This window comes from Physcomitrium patens, chromosome 14 (genome assembly GCF_059467195.1).
Source record: "Physcomitrium patens ecotype Gransden chromosome 14, ASM5946719v1, whole genome shotgun sequence".
NCBI lineage: Eukaryota > Viridiplantae > Streptophyta > Bryopsida > Funariales > Funariaceae > Physcomitrium > Physcomitrium patens.
In genome coordinates, this window is record NC_143423.1 from 41,788 (window position 1) to 61,970 (window position 20,183).

General features: G+C 38.1%; 1 protein-coding gene across 2 annotated transcripts; it reads right to left on the minus strand.

The window, feature by feature from the left end:
* Nucleotides 1–2,202: 2,202 nt before the first annotated feature.
* LOC112291748 (uncharacterized) lies at nt 2,203–17,584 on the minus strand. Of its 2 annotated transcripts, none has more exons than XM_024539607.3 (28): nt 17,078–17,584; nt 16,100–16,232; nt 15,898–15,959; nt 13,918–15,511; nt 13,281–13,564; nt 13,063–13,124; nt 10,943–12,540; nt 10,620–10,717; nt 10,112–10,297; nt 9,547–9,727; nt 9,156–9,329; nt 9,003–9,046; nt 8,562–8,618; nt 8,147–8,416; nt 7,729–7,942; nt 7,266–7,394; nt 7,066–7,155; nt 6,729–6,845; nt 6,363–6,443; nt 5,962–6,069; nt 5,440–5,609; nt 4,821–4,899; nt 4,433–4,507; nt 4,049–4,146; nt 3,635–3,742; nt 3,484–3,541; nt 3,026–3,232; nt 2,203–2,660 (listed from the first exon to the last, which is right to left on the minus strand). In XM_024539607.3, exons 2-28 carry the CDS (start codon nt 16,202–16,204, stop codon nt 2,448–2,450), a joined length of 6,462 nt encoding a protein of 2,153 aa, XP_024395375.1. In that variant the 5' UTR covers nt 16,205–16,232; nt 17,078–17,584; the 3' UTR covers nt 2,203–2,447. The 2 variants fall into 2 exon arrangements, with proteins under 2 accessions (XP_024395375.1, XP_073394551.1); XM_073538450.2 differs by having other exon boundaries at nt 17,235–17,491.
* Between the last annotated feature and the right edge of the window lie 2,599 nt (nt 17,585–20,183).

Sequence of the window (20,183 nt, forward strand, 5' to 3'; positions counted from 1 at the left end):
AAAAATACAAAGTACAAAAAATATCAACAAAAAATTGTATCAAGTCAAACTCCTTAAATGTCAAAATTAAAAAATATATATAGGATTCTAAGTCCACCATTAGATTTTAGGTTCTTAAAATAGGAGATAGGTCAAATCAAAACTTAAAAAATCCTATCCATATGCAAAATCAATACAAAAATTAAAACAATCCAACACTTAATATTCACAAATATGAATATTTTTAGAAAAAAATTAGCATATATTTATAATAAACTACTCCAAAACGGATCCAATAGGCTTTTAATAAATTTCAAAAACTCTAATATGACAAATGTCAAAATCCTAAAGTACAAATCAAAAAAGCTATATCTTTCAAATTATGAAGCTATATAAGAAAATATTTATACCATTGAAATCCTAAATATTACAAATAAGGAGGTAGGTCAAGTTGAAATAAGTCACTTTATTATCACACACTATATGCATAAGAAATCAATGGATGAAGTCATGATAATACAACTTTCATCCATATATAAATCATTCATTCAAAGTCCAAACAACGAGTGTCATACCATTTTGGAATAGTAATGCATGGCCCTGCAATGTGCCAAAATCAAAATTACTAAAGTTAATCCGCTACAAAAGTCAGCTCTAAACCAGCAACAAAGTCAATTGGTATATATTTCAAAAAGTAAGCATTTCTACGAAAATCTAAGACCACTAATGGATTCTCCACGTTTTGAAAAGGAGAGGGCAGGAAGGGGGGGAGGAGGGGAGAGGGAGAAGGTAGGACTAAAACTTTGAAAATAATGAGTTCTTAAATCTTAAGATCCCAATGTCAACATAAAATATGCAAAGTCAAATCTTTAATATTTTTCAAATGGAATAAGCATAAGTAAATTTTATTATACCATTGGAATTACAGTCCTTGTAAATGGAGGATTAGATCACCTTCAAATTCCAAAATTTCAAAAATATAAAAATTTATCAATCCTAAAATCCATTATTAAAGCCTCCACATAATCCAAACCAAATATTTTTGAGAAAAACTAAATACACTATTAGATTCACAACATTCTAAAATAGAGGGATAAGTCACCTCAAAATATTGAAATTCTTCAAAAATAAAAAAAGTCAATTCTATCTTCAAAAGTCAAATTATCTATATCTACCAAATAAAAGAGACATAAATAAATTTTATTGCATCATTGGAATCACAACTCTCAAATATAGAGGGATAGGTCAACTCAAAATCTCAAAAAAATATATACCAGTTTTTTGGGAACACACATATAATCCTAAACCCTAAATCATAAATCCTAAAAAATCTTAAACCTTAAACTTGGTTCAAATAATTACCTATTCTTTTATTAATATATATATATATATATATATATATGTATATTAATTTTTTTAATAATTTATTATCTATCTATATAGAAAAATTGAGCAACCTATATTTGTATGTAGCATCAAAAAATCCCATTGGCTAGTGCAATAGGAGGCATTGATTGTTTTCTTTTTTCAATCGCACTAAGGAGCACTAATAGTAAAGAATTCCCAGAATGGAATGACAACACTAATTGGCAGCATAATCATGAGTAATTATGGGTTTAATCCCAAGAATATGTATATATATATATATATATATAGTGTTACTAATTAAGAATATGAAAATTAAATATAAATTTTTTTAATAAATTTAATAATCTCTTAACAATAAAAATAAGTAATCAATTAAATTGAACTTGTGAAACCATTAATATTGATATAAAATATATACAATTTAAAATTAAAAAACCAAAATTAAAGATAAAATAGATAGTAAAAAAAAAAAAAAAAAAAAAAAAAAAATCTAATTGGCAAAGTTCCGAAGAATTTAAGTAGATTTTTTTAAATAAAATGAAGTTCCATTGTCATAATAGTTAGCTATTCAATATGTTTTCCATATCGCATGAGTTAACATTTATTTTTACTTAATTAATATGGACAGTGTACCAAAAGTAACTTGGTACTAGAAATTATTTAATAAGTAGAAAATAAATCTAGCCAATAGATATCTTCCTAATCTCTTATAACAAAGAGATTTTCACTTGCATACACAGGAGCATGTTCAAACTTGATCACTCCATACTCAAAATTAAAACCGCTTCACTTCCTTTCAAATCCAGCGGTTGGAGGCAGAAAGTCACGGTCAGGAAAACTATTCACTGTAGTATGTCTACATAAATTGCATCGGAACTTTTAAAATAGCAATTGATGAACTTGTTACAGATCCAAGAGGCAAACCACATCATTTGGATGCCAAGGCAAGTAACCGTGGATTCGTGGATCGTTACAAATCCTAGGATAAAGGACGCACTAACTAGTACTATCATTAAAATGTAATATATAACACTGCAGTAACACAGAAGTCACAAAGAACTAGGTCTCTACAACTTTAATATACAATCAACTCGACTAGACTACAGAGCGGATTTCGACATATCATTTTTTATACTACTTTCTGCTTTGACTTTACGGGGTCTTCCACGACCTCGCCCTTCCTCAGTTTTCTTGGGAGGAGGTGGGGGCTTCGGATGCACATCCTCATCATCATCGTCATCACTACTACTATTGTCCACTTGACAGAGCTTCTCAAACTCTCGCTCTGAAAATTGTTCTCCATAGGACCGTATCTGCACCAGAAAAGCCAAAAGAAAGCCACATTAATATACATTGTTGGAAACAAATTTATAGAAATTAAATATCTTGATATTGCATGAAATGCTTAAACGAAGACTCATAATGTTAGTTGCTCTCCTGTGAAGTTCCTAAGAATTCATAGTCAATGATTGAAGCAGATATTCGGAGTCCAAACTTTGCCTTAACTATGATCTCAGTATGGAAGAACTCAATGCTAGCTTTTCCACAAGTGACGTATTAAGACAAAACAGACCCAATCAATGCTAGTACATACGTCGTTCTGTGTCAAAACCAAGCGTATCAAAAAATGGTTACAAACACTTGACAATCAGCAAGAAACAAAGGTTGCATCCTTCACCTCTCGTGCACGTTTTCCTCTCCCGTAGTCTTGAATTTCAGCCGCCCCACCTTTAGAGCTTCCTCCTTTAGAACTACCTGGCTTTTTGGTCAATTTGTTTGTCAAGACCTTGACAATGGGGCCCAGCTCCGATTCTCCTATCAACCGCGGTGGTAGAGGTGGTGGTTCACATCCAAGCTTGACTTTCACACACTGTTTCCAACGAGCCTGGATAAAGGATACAATCAATACGTGAAAAAAGAACTCATAATGTGTTCGTCTGTTTGGTAAAATTCAAAAAAAAAAAAAAATGCAAACCCTAAATGCGTACATATACTGGCATGCTTTTAGTCGTAAGAACATCCTGATCCAGAAACGCTATCTGATGAAACAAATACAGAATTCACATTCGCACACTAATAACTCATGGTTGTTTAGGATAGAGATAGATGCCAAAAATCTGCTGATTTAAGTGTTACCTGCTCCTCCTGGGCCCGCTGCTTGTCAACGGCTTCAAATATATCTATCTCCGCGTCACTGCAAAAAGACATACCAAATAGGATAAATAATTGATAAATAAATGGGATAATTTCTACACATTTGTGAGAGTTAACAGAGAAATACACATACCTTCGAGCCAACAGATCATTCAAAGCCTCATCATCCAGCACAAGAGCTACCTCTTCTTTCTTTGGTTCTCTCAAAAGAGATTCGAGATACTCCCTCCTATCTTCGGCACTGCACGCAGAAACTCCAAATATAAGTCATTATTCAAGATCTTAAAAAAGAAACGACATAAGGTCACAGCTGCAATCCATGCTGTAACCTGGAGGAAAGACAATAATACCAAATCGTCAGAGATTGAATCTGTTGTCTAGACAGCCAAAATAATAAAATTAATAACATTTACACCTTTCGAGAAAATCAGTAGACATCCTTCACAATATAAAATCTCATGGAAGGATGTAAAGTATGCTTCCGAAACTCGAATATATAGATACACTCGCTCTCAGGCTTAGTAAGTTAGTAACTTCAGAAACGAACCTGGTGTTGTCATCGAAAAAGCCAGCTGTAATACTCTGATTAGCCACACCAAGTTTGTATTCAGCTGAAGCCCTTACATGCTCCTCAATACTTTTCACCTGCATGTTTGTTTATGATTGAGTAAAGAATGAGTCAAACTGACGAAGAAGTCAAAACAAATCTGACAAATTCAGGTCTATCGAGAGGATAATGATGATGGAGCGCTGAGCCACCTAGAAGAGAAAAGTGAAAAACCTAAGTGCAATAGCGGGAGTGAGAACTACTAGGTGGAAAGCTTTAGGGAGCAGAAAAACCTTAGACATTCAACAAAGCAAGTAAAGATATCCTGATAATTCAATTTGTGAAGAAGGTGGGATGCAGTGAAATTGAGAGGCAAAAGTGTACCGTTTCAAAACGCAACACAAGCACATCTCGTTTTTGACCGATTCGGTGGGCCCTAGCTTGCGCTTGAAGATCCACCTGCGACCCGATGAACCCATACTCGAGCAGTTCGTTAAGCTGAAAATATCCTGGAACCAGGAAACATCTCTAACACGAAGTAACTCAAGTGTTGGCGACCAGGCAGCCAGGACCTACTTAGACAACAGAAATTTGACAAATACGGACACAAATAGTAAACATGACAGCTTGAAAACCTTAAGAAATTGATAATCTTGAACAAAATCGGGAGCAAAAAGAGTAAAAAAATATTCCCAAGGTGAATGCTCTAAAAATATAACCGTCGCCCAAAAAACTGAAGATGGACACGCACGGGGTAGGCAGAGGAGCAAACCTGAGGATTCCAGTCCGTATCAAAAATAATAACAGTATCAGCTGCTTGCAGATTGATTCCAATGCCTCCTGCACGAATGCTGTAAAAAAGTAACACAAGAGTTGTCAAAATCAAATTAAATTCTGGTAGGTGAAAAAATCTAGGGAATTTAGAGAAAAATGAAACATTTGACATGACGGGGCAAGTTATCCACGTGAATATGATCTATCAACGAAAGAAGGATGTAAGCAATTAACATAAAACATGAAAACATCATATCGAGTGTAAAATCTCCCACAGATCCCTCTCTAATGCTCATCAGCAGCATTTGCAGAAAAGGAATATTTTGCAAAACGTTAAAAAATGCTTGATGACTTTCAAGATATTTATCCAAAATTCAAAATTGACACATGAATATTATCTTTTCTCCAGAACTTTGCTCGTCATACAGTGTGGCTACACAACCAGTAAGACTTCAATACATCTTCAAGAACAGTAGAGGCCTTTTCCCACCTCTTTCACATTCAACTTCCACACTCTCTTTGAACAAGTAAAACCTTTTTGATAGTTGTTGCCATGCAGACAACTGAGATTTTTAATGAACTTGCAAAGAACAGAACATCGAATTGCTCGTTCCTACCTGAGTAAGAAAATAAACGCTTCTGATTGTGGAGCATTGAAGTCCTGAATAAGTGCACCTCGCTCGCTTCCACCCGTTGAACCATCTAGCCGGAGATACTTGTATCCTTTCCACTCAAGGTAGTCCTCCATTACATCTAAAAGCCTTGTCATCGTTGAAAAGAACAACACCTAATCAATTTTTTGAGTTAGTCCCACGGTTTGCATGCACAAATGTCATGTCCTGGTGAATCAATATTGCAATCATCCAACCAGACTTCAAATATTTTACATACCTAACATGCCCGATAGAAAGTCCTCAAAAAGAACCAACCGCAATACACTCTACCAAATAAGCGTCAATTGTGCACTTCTGACATCATGACCACAACTAAGAGGCACAGGAGCTACTAATGTGAAAATTGAAATTTGCAATTGAATGTGTTTACCCCTATTGTCATCCCCGGAAAATATAGACACAATGGTATCTCTCGACTGAAATCAGGCTTACTGAATGACCTTTACGAGAAGTCATTAAACTCACTTTGTGATTTGCAGCCTTCAACTTGGGTAGAATCCGGTCAAGCATTTCAAGCTTTCCACAAAAGCGAACTACAATGGGCAAGTAATGAGGTGGCAAAACTTTTTCTGTCTGCATAAACAGAAGTAGATGTTGAATCAATGTGACTACACGACTAAGAATTTAAAAATTCCAACATAATTAAATGACAACATGATGATCACACATTTAGAAAAGGCGTCATAGATAATTAGAAAATCTTCTACTTTGACTTATTAAATAGACAGTATAATTGCAGGCATGATATTATTAAGTAACCCAACCTTCCCCAATGAAATCTAATCCTTTCTCATCACAAGTACCAAGATGTAATTAGATGGTTATCAATTTACTTCAGATAGAATATTGTCAAGCATGATACTCACCTCCTCTGAATGGAGCTGGCTTAGATAAGGATGATTGCAAATGTTTCGTAGTTCCATGACGGTATTTTGTATTGAACGACCCTGCGATGCGAAAGAAAACAACTAGCTGACGATTTTTCTACGAAGCACACGACCAAAAATGCAATTGGTATATTACTACAAAAAGAATGCCTAATCACTGCTCACAAAAAACTGGATCAGTATGCAGAGTCACCAATCAGTGAGTGACTACACAGTGAGTGGTACTAAGACGATGCTGCTATGTAATGTTGAACTGCACCTTACTAGACCCATGGTAACAGAAGAAATTTGAGTAGATTCTACGCGAAATCTCAAGATGATAGTACCGCAACCCCAACGTCATACCTTTGCATGATTTAGTGACTTCATTTTGTCCTTGACGTGTTTCATAAGCAACTTCTGATATGCAGAAGCTTCGCACCGCACTAATCTTTCGATCTTCTCTGGAAGCTCATTTTCAACCTTCACACATCGGACCACAGATGTAAGAACTATGCATTTTTTTTGCTTAGCAAGAGAGCACATCTGTCCATCTTCCACATCTGTCAGACAAGAACAATCCGAGCTCGCATAATCACTCATCCATAACAAATTAAGTACACTTAATATTAAAAAAATGAAAAGCACAGTCAAACATCTTCAAAACGAAACAAAAGGAACACACAAGAAAGCAGAGACCCACCTTGTGCTTAAGCCTACGCAGCATAAACGGACGTAGAACTTGATGAAGACGGTTGATGATAAGGAGGTTTTCCTCTTCGGTCAGCAAAGCCTGCCGTGGAACACGGGAAAATTTCAGAATCCTAAAATTGATATCCAGAAACAAGTTAATTTTTTGATACATTGGGATCACACGTGTCACAAAAGGTTGACAAATACAACCTGCTCTTCAGCAGTTGGATCTGCTACATTCTCAAAAGGCTTGTTAAACCATTGGGCGAAGTCATCTGATGAATTGAATATGCTGGGCAAAAGAAAATTCAATAGTGCCCATAGCTCTTCCAAATTGTTCTGCAACAATGAGCAAAATAATGTTTAACAAAAAGAACATAAATAATGGTACAGCAATGTGCTAGTATGTGACATTTACAGTCATAACCCAGCTTTTGCTTCCAAAACTATGGAAAAGCATGAGATAGATAATAAAAAGGCTTGAATAAGAAACAAATTTAGTTGCAGCTACTTTTGAATATCTAGACACACAGAGCAAGCAAGTAACTATTGAGAAATATAAATAGTATACACGTAGGCATCCGGCGACGGTAATCACGCATAAATTCACCTCTAAATAAAGCCAACAATTCTAGTTCAAAACTAGCAAGAACTGAGAGAATCTGACTCTTACTTGAATAGGTGTTCCTGTAAGAAGTAATCTGTGAGTACTCTGATATTGTTTCAGCTCAGCATTGAGTTTACAAGAAGCATTTTTTATTCTATGGCCTTCATCTATAATAATATAATGCCAAGGAATTTTAGCCAGCTTCGGTCTGTCGTGCTTGCTCATTAGAAACTCGTATGTCGTGACGAGCACGTTGAACTGTTGTGGTTGGATTTCCTCTCTGGAAAAAACAGCATACATTAGTGCAACGTAAGGACATGCATACATTTAACCTTGAAGGGCAAAACTGAAGTTTGAGGTTTTAATGCAGACGTATAAAACATTGATTAATATACATGAGGACGCTAAATTCTCAACTCTTGAATATCTTGAGAATATGCGTCCTATACGAATACATGAATAGCTAGAGTCAAGGCTGGCTTACTTATACAGGCGACGGCGTTCATCAGGAGCACCACAATACGCTATCACAGAAACACGGGGAGCCCAACGAGATAACTCTGCCAACCAGTTGGGTAACACTGATGACGGTACCACAATCAAGAAAGGCCCGTGGTCATTCTTTGCCTCCATCAGGTAACATATAAGAGCAATAACTTGAACAGTCTTACCAAGACCCATTTCATCTGCAAGAATACCATTAAGATGATTGTTGTACAAAGACACCAACCATCGAAGACCGCTTAGCTGATACCTGCGGCACAGAATTAACGTCAAGGATAGCGGGCAACACTGGTGGCGAAAAAAACAAAAAAATAAAAAAAAGGAGAGAGACAGAAGGCCATGATCTCAAGTGATTAAGACGAGACTTGAAAACTAGTATGACGCTTCGGACTCACTCGCGTAACTTGCCACCCTCCAACGTCAGTGGCTGTTCATCCACAATCTCCTTTACACTGTATGCCAACCATTTAAAAAATAGACAGATACGTTAACTCTTATTTACAAGATTATCGTATACAAAAACAGCTATGAAGACCAAAATCAGAAGAACTAATCGAGCCATGTTCAAATAATCATGCAGATTCCCGTGCATCACTTAAAAAGAACGTTCTACTTTCAGAAGTGCAACATACACTAGGTTATGACACGTCACAAGCCTTACTACCATCGAAGCATGTACGGAATTGAGCAGAGACAAAATCTAGAATGATGAAAGATATACTTACTGACAGCACAAACGTAACAATGACGCAGAGCTTAATGGAGCTCACCCAAGGCAGACAACATACAACAAGCAGAATAAGTAACTGGCAATAAAATCATTTGTCATAACCCACCTGTGCGCCAGGGAATAATAGTTCTCATTGCTTTCAAGATAATGCTGCACAGTGCAAACCAAAAAATTCGTCAAATCTGAGAAGCAATATCAACAGCCACGAAATCCACTTGATTTTTATCACGAATATACTGGACAAAGATTTACTTGATACCTGAGTATTATCCTTGGCATCAGGTTGTTTCGCTACTTCAAAAACGGAATTATTTTCTGAATGATCGTTTTCTAGCCTTGCCAGCTCCTTCTGTTTCTGAAGTTTGACCCCCAACTTCTGCAGATAGCCTTCGGTCTCTCGTAAGAGTTTTTCAACTCTATCCGACTTCGTCTCCTGTGCCAAGAACTAAAGGTCAATACAGGAAAAAACTCTTCTAAACCGTCTAAAGAGCATCTACAAAAAAACAAACCAAACCTTGGCGAATTCGTGATTCATCATTCAAGTAATAACAGCAGTGCTCCTGAAATCCATAGTCGGCTTCAAAGAAACTCCAGAATCATATGTGAGGCAATACACCCAATTATGAAGTCTTAGTTAGGAAAAATCTAACCTGAACCATACGAAGGTAGCCAGCAACATCGTTGTTTTTTAAGGCATTAATTCTGTCACGTTGAAGCTTGTCAGCTTTCTCACGATAGATGCGTTCTTTCTTCTTATGGAACTCCTTGACATAACGATTGAATCCCAACAAGCGGTGTGCTTTCCTCTTCGATAACTCGTCCATTTTCTCCCTGTGATGTACAAATTATGGATCAATAAGTTTCTCCAGTTCAGTTCAAATCATTAATGTATTTAATAAGGCTGTGAAAAGCTGCGACCAGGTTTCCTAAACCCTAAACCCTGAACCCTAAACCTGCGACCAGGTTTCCTAAAACATGACACTTGCGACGTTTTCCATGTCAAACAATTCGCATGTAGCAAACACGAGTATTTCCAAAAAGTTAAGAAACGTGATAAATGTGAACCCGGCATGAGATTTTGCATTTGTTTTCAATTCAGTCTCAATGGCCGCGTATTACAAAGAGATCGGTTGAGGCTTAAATAAACGAAAATACGAAAACATCTGACAACAATGATAACAACAAAAGGACAAACATCTGAAACAACGAAAATACCTATGAGATTCAACTTCACGACAGAACTCTCTTTGCTTCTCTCTGTTGCGCCTCTGTCTCTCTTCCTTCTGCTTCAACTCAAGCTTTTCCAACTGCTTCAGTCGTCTTCCTGCACGGTTCCTTTTCATAGTCCGCAGTGTTGCCATATCCGCCATAACAGGCTTGAAAAAGTCATGCAAAAAGTCTCTGCAAAAAATACACAGCATGGCAATGCATGAGAACCAGTCATCTGCACCACACTACAATATCCACAGGAAAACGTAACTGAGTCTAAACTCCACGTCGTTAGTATATTTTAATATTGTCAAGTATATGGATCATGTGAACGGGCACTCGAACTTCCTCGACATCCCCAATAGCCAAATTGTGAACAATCAAAAGCAAATTCCTTACTCAACCACAAACATGCAGAGTCTCATAAGTAAACCAAGACTCTAAGACACTTCTAAATGAGAATCTGACTCTTTCCATTACTTCTTTAGAATCTGTTTCATGAACTTTCTTGCACCTGCGTAGCTGCCGCTGCAGTTGTAGTAATTGCAACTTCTTTAGTTCGATTACGCTCCTAGTCTTAATAGATATATCCTCGGTGGAGCGCACGGTCTCCTGTACAGATGCCATGGGCAACATAGGATCATAGTTAAGTATACGAGCATTAAGGACATGTAAAAAGAGAATCGCATTATTGTTACAATACATCATCTCATCAAGATTGTGATTGATAGAAAGAAGCACTGTAAATGCTACAAAAAACAGAAAAATGCGAGAATGTTTATATTTCAAAACACGCTAGCAGCATCATTCGAGGACAGGAGCAAAATGCATTATCACCTTGACTTCATGATAACGTATGGCTATGTGTTCTTCAGTTTTCTTCTGCTTAAATGACCAATTCTGATCTGCAATGGCTTTACGCTTCCGTTCATACAATGTCAATTTGTCCATTATGGTGTACTTCGGAGGACCAGTTGGAGGGGCATTCAGTTGGGGGATATCCACCTCCATTCTGTTCATCGCAGGCCCATCCTCAATAGGCGTTCTCCAGTTACCGTGGAATTCACTACTGCTTGACATTGGAGTCCTTTCAGGAAGTTTAAAGCCCTGTTTCATTTGGTTGGCATGTAAAGCGCCATTGCGTTGATGAACCTGAGGAAGTTGGTGTGGTGATGAGGTATTCGATGTGCCAGTAGGGTAAAGACCACTTCTCCTCTTAGGTTGAGGTGGGGTCATGAAACTAGGGTCTTCAGGGGGAGTAGCATTTGCCCTCATGGAAAGATTATAGGCATTAGCGGCCTGTAGATAAGGTTGCCCAGGAATTCCATCTCCGTGTGCCACACGGAAGAGTTGATTTTTATACAGATTTGGGTTTTTGGATGCTTCTAACTTTCTTGCAAGTTCTGAAAGTTGAGCATGATTGGCTACAATACCCGGTTGTGATTTTGGATCTTGAGCTTGGACAACCGGATGCAAATCAGAGAACCTCTTCATCCCTATTGAAGGAGGAATTGAAATCATGGAATTCTGTCCCTCCTGAGACACTTGTGACGCTAAACTTCTCGGTAGCCCTGCGCCAATGTTGTCATCAGTCCTTTTCTGAAGCTGAATATTGCGAAGTTCACTTACTTCAGTATGTGTCTCAGTAGCTTGCGCTAAAACCTCGGCCCTTTCGCCACCCGCATTTGCTGCAGCTCCATCGGCACGAACAGTGTTCGGTAGGTTGTCTGGTGAGATATCTGTCATTAGTGCTGCATTATTGCCATCACTTTCAGAGGGACGCACAGAGTCAGCAACTGACTGAAAATCCCTGGTTAGTGATTGTAGCTCTCTAGAGGAAGCATTATTTTCCTCAGGTGATACAGTAGTACCTGTGCAGGACTCAACAACCTGTTGGGTAACGTGCTTGTCAGTAGAGGTCTCTGCGCGTACATTTTGCCCATCCAGATCCTGATTCTCAGCCGGCGTTGTCAGCGAACTACTATCAACATGCCCTGGAGATACCTCAGCGGTGCTGCACCCTCCAAATTCCAAAACTGCGGCCCCGTTCGTAAGCACCTTGACTTCTGAAATTGCGGGATTCAACTCCTCACGCCTTGTAGTGGAATTCAAGATGCGCTCAGCAGGTTCATCCGCTCCTTCCAAAATGCTGGCATCGACAGGCTTCTGAACCTGAAGCTGCTCCTGATTTTTCATACACACTCCCTCTGTAGGAGGGGGATATGAAAGTACCATAGAATCTGTGTGCACACTGCCTTCATTAGGCTTCAACGAGGGAGGCCCAACAGCAAGCATGGAATCTATTGAACTAGTCGCTGGCACCTCAACTTTCTCTGGATTGAACGATGTCAGGCCTGATGGTAGCTCAGGGACATTGCCCGACTTCTCCTCTAATCCAAGCTCGTCACCTTTCGTTCGTCTTCCACCTCTAGGAGCTTCATAAAACCAACTGCAAAGTTAAAATACTAAATTCACAGTAAAAAATCAGGCGCAAGATAAATTTGCATGAGTACACAGCATCTATTTCAGACGAAGCCAACATCACACGAAATCCGGGCTTAGGCCAAGAGAACAGCGCTAACGCTGCAATCCTAAACCTAAACTCAAAACATCGACTTAGCTGGCATGAGAGCTGAAAACCCTCACCCGTGCATATCATACTGCAGCAACAACTACAGGTGCTAGTACAGTAACGTCTCACTGGCCCCCAAAATGTGTATTACAAAGAAAGGGCAGCGAGGTCAAAGCTTGTCTCAGAACATGACTTAAACCTTGTTTATGATGACGAAACGTATGGTTACAGTTGGGAAGATTGATACTTTGAGACATGGCAGCTTAATACTTTGATTTTAGATCATAAAAACATCAGAAAATCCAGATTGATTCGGTAGTCTCAGCCTCTCCACTAGACACATGAATGACGACATTTCGCAACATCGAATTAAGACTGCTAGTACCTTTCTTCTTCGGGTTGTGCAAGGCCAGTTGCATCTGCGTTTTCTTTGGCTCCTTGGATGCCCTGGAGCAAACACAACAGGTAAGAATAAGGCTTAGACAAACCATGGTTCTTTTATGAAGCACAGAAAAATAAAATAAAAAACCTAACTCACCCAAACTCTCATTAAAAATATAAACAAGTGTCACAAAATGAAAATCCTAATTTGACTGAACAAACCTCATAGCCAAAAACACGAGGCATTGTGCTCTTAGCTGCTTCAACTGATAGTCAGAAAATACAGGCGCCGAGGCAGCTTCCGCAGCAAGGCCAGGCTGAACGTCACCCAATGAGCTACTACTGTTGCCAGGAGGCATAGATTGGTCAGAATCCTTCAACAGAGAACTGAACTCTGCTGATTTCTTTTTGGGGCATTTCAAATTCTTTTTACCGGAGCTAGCTGCCTCCGCTACTACCTCACTGCTACCAGTAGCATGGCTGTTCTTTGTGGTCTTCCCTTTTCTCTGTAATGCGTTAGAAAACTCACACAGTGTCAGAACATGTAGACATTAAAAAATTAACCCGGTTACTACAAATATCATTACTAAGGTAGCAAAATGCATGGAAAATAAAGTTAATCAAATGCGATACATTTATAACTAAAATATCTCAAGGATGTAGCCTGCATCATAACAACAATGCTCCCGCTGTTATCATAATACCATTACAAAAGACAGGAAGTCCACATACGAAATTGAAACTTACACTATTCTTTCACTTCCGAAAATAATAGCACCATAAAAGAACTAAAAGATCAAATAACGGCCATTCGAATTATGAATATCCTTTACTTGATGCATCACATGACCATCACTACCTGCTGAGGTGTTTGACCTCCACCCTTCACTCCGGCTGATGACTTATCAACTACGGCCACTGAAGTGGCAACACTTGGGAGGCTCGAGGACAAAGCTGCTAACTGCCCTGAGGAATTTAGCTGCTCGATGGTAAAAGCCTCATTATTTTGGCTGGCCCCATTGCCAGAACCAGGATGATTTTCATGTACAAGTGAGTTCTTGAAAGACACTAATACAGGCTGGGTGAATTGGGAATCGCCACCACTGAAATTATCCCTGCCAGTACCGCCAGCTGACTCTGAGATTATGGTACACTGAACACTACCCTGCATGTCGACTGCTGAAGACGTGAGCGAGTCATCTGTAAACGAGGTTGAAGATACCTTCAGGGCCTCAACAAGACCATCGCCAACCTGCTTCACCATGTGAGGTTCATTTCCAGGCGATTTTGACCCATCTTTAGAAATTTGTTCTTGTAATTTTCCTTCAACAGTGACTGTTGGACTTGTACCCAATGCTCCAGCGCTACCTCCGGAGGCAGTCGCAACATGATTTACACCTTCATCTGCTATGGTAGCAGCTGCTCTATCTGGCTTTTCCGAACTAACTGCTACATCTGAAATCTGGGCGCCAGTGCTGGAAGTACCTGCACTTTGAGATGGAGTTGTTGATGAAGGGTCGTCCAAGTCATCCGTCTTCTCACCTTTCTTTGTGGCCGTATTACTAACTGCCTTCTCTAGCAGGCGGGCACGAGTGCGGGTTACAACTGCAGGACAAGGTGATTTCGAACCAAAATCAGCGATGGTTTGCTGTGCAGCCTTCGCTTGTCCTCTGGTTTTGGGAGGATCGACTGACTTGGGACCAACGCTATCAGTATTGCAGGTTTTTCTGCGTGTTTGTCTAGGGGTCATCTCTACCTCCGGTTTGGTAGCAGGTTGCTTTCGTTTCTTTCCTTTGCCTACAGAATTATCTACAATGGGTGAAGTTGAAGTGGCACTAGTATCTGCATTGGTAACAATTACTGGCACCACAGCAGAGGATGGTGCGACAGAAGATATTAGCGAAGCAGAAGATACTGGTGGAGCAGCAGATGTTGGAAGGGCAACAGCTTCTGATTCTCCTGATGACAGGTTCGGCAAATGATTCGTTGGCAGGATCTGTTGAGAATGACTGGTTTTCTCTGAAAGAGCCGAGGATTGCTCGACTTGACTTTTCTCGCCAGAAAGCACAGACTCTTCTTGGTTGCTAATGTCAGAATGTAACTTCGGGGCAGTACTCGTAAGCAATGATGATGCAGGAGGAACTACACCAGAAACTGAAGTCGGGGCCGTGACTGATCCTACAGCTTGCACCGAAACTCTTGGCGAGTCTTCTTGAGAAACTGCAGATACGGTTGTACCATCATTGACTTGCACACATTGCTTCTTCTCTTCAGCACTGTGACCAGATTGATTGTCTTGCACGAGCTGAGGTGCGGATACAGATGGTACTTCCTTTTTGTCTTCAGACGTGCCACCACACTGGGTACCATTACCAGCACTTGCAGTTGTAACAGGACCTTGAACAGTAGTTGATGCAGCAAAATTGTATTGCTTCACCACTATATCAAACGCCCTATAAAGGCAAAGATAACACATCGAAGGTAAGGTTTGGGTCATCACAAAAACATTCAAAAGACAGATCCTAAAAAAATCCAATGTCCTTACAGATCACACTTGAAGATACCGAAAAAAAACCCTTGAACAAAAAACTGCCCGCCAATAGATGGTATAAAAGCAATGAATTCTTGCATATAAATGAATAAGTTTACGATACAGACATGATACTCTCAATGAAACCTTCAGAGAGCACAACACATGGCTGGTTTTTTATATGAAGTAAAGACCAACTTCAGATTCTCAAGTCTACTGTTGTGCCCTCTCCATTTCTTTTAGTTATTCGAAACTAAGTAAGCCACGAATTCTAGCTACATAATGTACATTTAACGAACAGATTCCAACCTCGAAACGATTCTGAAGGGTAGCGTCGATTCCTTCCCAGAAGATTTCATGTGCTGGCATATCTGCAGATACAACCAGAGGAATTGAAATCAGATCATAGCACACGCATTAACTTTATTGTCAGGCAATGGATTCCTTCTATTTCTACGTTTATTTACTTTCCACAGGTTAGGCTGAAGCGAGAGAGGGGATTGTGATGAACCGCATAGAGCTTAGATGCCAATTTTTTGGGGTCCTTCTTGTCTTCATCCCCGACCTTGTCGAGAAACTTAGCGGCCTCCTGCTCCACACTTGGATCCGAGGCCATGATTGTCTGCACTTTACCTGTGCTTTATCTGCAGAAGTGGAATACAGAACAGTAAATTTCGAAGCCCCTACAGAGACCACCATAAAATCGACACCCCCACCCTCCAAAATAACTAAATGAAAAAATCTCATGGAAATTTCTACATAATCTTCTGAACATGCATTCCACAATACATGTCATAACAAAGGAACAGTGCTTTATCACAAGATTCCCTATTACATGTGAAACACACAAATCAAAAAGTGCGATATTGCAAATCGAGACCACGATGGGGCGGGATATTAAACGGATAGTCATGAAGTATCTATTGACCTGAATTCCCAACATTAGAAGAAATACGCCGCTAAAAAGGATATATGGATTGTGATTCCACAATATTCCCCCTCATATCTAAACTCATACTCTTGTGTCTACGTCTAAAGTCCTTGGGATAGATAAAGCACCAAACTAGATGAAACTTTTGTGACAATTCAATTAAAAGCTGAAGCTACAAGCAGTGCTTTTGAGCTATTCGAAATCACCAGCGGGACAAGACCCATCTGCCTCACATGGGGAAGTTGACTTGGATAGATTCTCGTTTATGAGTCAAGTTCGATGCTGATGAAACATCACCAAAAACATAAATAATCTAAAGGAAGAAACCCTAATTACAGAAAAATTGCCTGAAGGACTCGTTCATATCCTCCTAACAGATGACAACATTTTCTGTAAATGAAGCATATTAAGGAGACGACATCGAGCGCGAACAGCGTAACCCTTGACGATATCTTCAACTGCAGAGGCAAAAACACGCACAAAAACAAAAACAAAAAAAACAAAAAAACAAAAAAAAAAAAAAAAAAAAAAAAAATGCTGAGCAAAGGAGAAGATCACCGATGGATCGTTTGTGCCGCAAAAAGTGAGCGATTGAGGGATGGTAGAGCAGCAACAGAAAATCTGGACCATCTCCTCCGAAGCAAATGTGTCATCCCGGATAGTCAAGGTGCAGTGTGCAGAGTTGCAAATGCAGAGTGGCAATACCCATACGGACCTAGGGTTTGGAGCAAGTGAGTTGAAAGTCCACTTGGAAATCCATTCGACAGATAACCCTACGTCGAGGCAAGGGAAGGGAGTTGGGAAGAGTAGATGTGAAGAAATGCCACGGCAATGTTGGAGAACGAGGATGTGGAATCAGTAGCAACAGAAGAAGTGGACGACGCAAAACGCGCAGAGCAGAGAAAAGAGAGCAAAGCGCGATAGAGTGGGGGAAAGGAGACCAAAGGCGGGGGGGGGGGGGTCAGCGCGGTGGTGGTGGTGGTGAGAGAGGGGGGAAGGTAGATAGGCGACAACAAATATGGCGCAAGCGGAGGGATGAAGTGATGACAGACAGACAGACAACACGAGAACAACAACAACAACAACAAGCAGGAGCAGCGCTCAAGGGGGTTGGGGGGGGGGGGGGGGGGCTACACGCAGCGACAGTGGGGGAAGGGGAGGGCAGGGAGAACAACGCACACCCAGCTGATGGATGGATGGATGGATGGATGGATGGATGACCAGGAAGGAACACGACAAATAAGGCACCGTAGTAGTAGTAGCAATCACTCTCCCACTTTTTACCCAGTTCCAGTAGTAGAGTGAGTGAGTTAGTTGCTCCAAAGAGATCTCTCTCTCTCTCTGGATCCCTCCCTCCCTCTGGATCCCTCCCTCCCTCTGGATCCCTCTGCTCCCCTCTCTCTCTCTCTCTCTCTCTCTCTCTCTCTGTCTCTCCCTCTCCGTTCGTCCGTCTCTGTTCTCACCGTTCGTCCGTCTCTGTTCTCACCGTTCGTCTTCTTCTACTTCTTTTTCTTCTTCCTGGTTTCAACCCCCCTCAGAAGTGATACTTACAATGATTTCCAAGTGGTACTATTACATACATACATACACCCCCACTGGTACTACTACATACATACAATGCTTCTCCACGTCTATAGCCATCCATCCTTCCTTCTTCCCATCCATCCTTCCTTCTTCCCATCCATCCGCCCACCCCTTCCTTTCCTTCCTCCTGGTGCACCCCTTTTGTATTGTCGTCCTGATCTCCCCCTCCGCCTCCCAACCACACGCATCATCAAAATGCAGAAGTTGAGTCTCATACCAAAATCAAGAATGAACTCAAAATGACAATGTCAACTTACTACATCAATCATATCAAATTATTTGCAAAATAAATATGCAACTACCTCTATTTAAATAATTTTACAAGTAATATGTCCCTACAATAAATTATCCTGTGAAAACAAATAACCTCTAATAATTAATCAAAATTATGGAAACCAACTATGTTCTATAGAATAATTTTTGAGAAAAAAAAGGAAACAAATATTTCTATTTAAGTAAGTAATTCTATAATAAAATCAACTTAATATATAAAACTAAAACGAATCAATATTGATCATGTATGTTATTTTTATTTTTTTTGAAGATTGTTAAACCAGAGTAATATAGTTTAATTAGAACAATATAATTATAGAAAAAATAAATTTTGTTTAACAAGATGGTGTATAGGAAATGTAACTTATCCCAATAATCATATATATATATATATATATATATAAGAATTTGGCTTAAATTACAAAATAATTTATATTGCTCTACTTGGTAACTTGTAATTTTTCTTTTTGTAATAAGACATGAAATGTTTTAGTCTACAAAGTTTTATCATTTAATTTTTTAAAACGTATAAAAAGAACTTATATTTATATTAAATTAATCTAAAAATATTATGTTATTAAACTAAATTCTTAATGTTCTTTTAAAATATATGTATTCAATGATGTTTTAATAGACACGTCTATTTTTAATATGAATATTAATTTATCTATTTCATTAAAGCAACTTCATGTAGAAGATATGGGATTCTTAAAATAAAATAATGAAAATACATTAAACATATTTATTGAATAAAATTGAAGATAACATAACACATATCATAACTTTATATACATATAGTTATAATTAACTGATGTTCTTATTATAAGTTCTAGGAGTATATATTTTATTAGTAGTACATTTTCTATATCATTAACGTAGTTTTATATGCTAGTTATAAAATAATAATTTCAATTGAAGTCAAGAAAAATATATCAATAATAAAATATTAGATTAGAATTTATAAGATCAACCAAAGAGTTATTGGTAGAATAAAAGAAGTAGAAGTTACAAGAAAAATTATATTTATAATAAGTCTTTAAAAAGAATACAATTTTTTTATAAAATTTGTAATGTACACTATTACAAAGACTATATTTCTTGATTTAAAAAATCAATATCTCACCACACATTGTTTTAAAAAAATATTTAAAAAAAGGCTTTGTAACTTGACTTTTTGTAAATTTATTAATGTTTTGTAAAAAGATTCTTTACATTATGTTTTAATCAATGTATTAGAAAATAATTTAGACAAAATCTAAATTATATTATATTTTTAAAAAATCATATTATGATATTATAATAACAAGAATGATTTTTTTAAAACATTAGTAGAGAATTATGAATGTTTTAAATCATTTTTCTTTCATTCTTAATTCTACTAAGATAAAAATACATCTTCTAATTATTTTCTATTAAATTTCAATAAACCAATTCTTGCAATTGAAATTGTTTCTTTCATAACTTGCAACAATTTTAGAAGTTTGTCATGTGTTTGTATTCTATATTTTTGTTGCAACTCTCTTAAAGCTAAGTACAATAAAAATATTTTAATTGATTGGACTACAATGTAATAATGTGATAATATTACTTGCAATTAGTACAAAAAAAAATCGATACATTTTCAATCACATTATTTAAAATTTCAAAAAGGACTACATACAAAATAAAAGTTTACTTTTGAGTAAATTTTAAAGATTAACGAAAATAATTATGAATAAAAATGCAACATTCTAGAGTTTAAGTCTATGAATTATTCTAAGAAACACAAAATAGAATCACAGAAATATTCATCCACAAATTATATTAA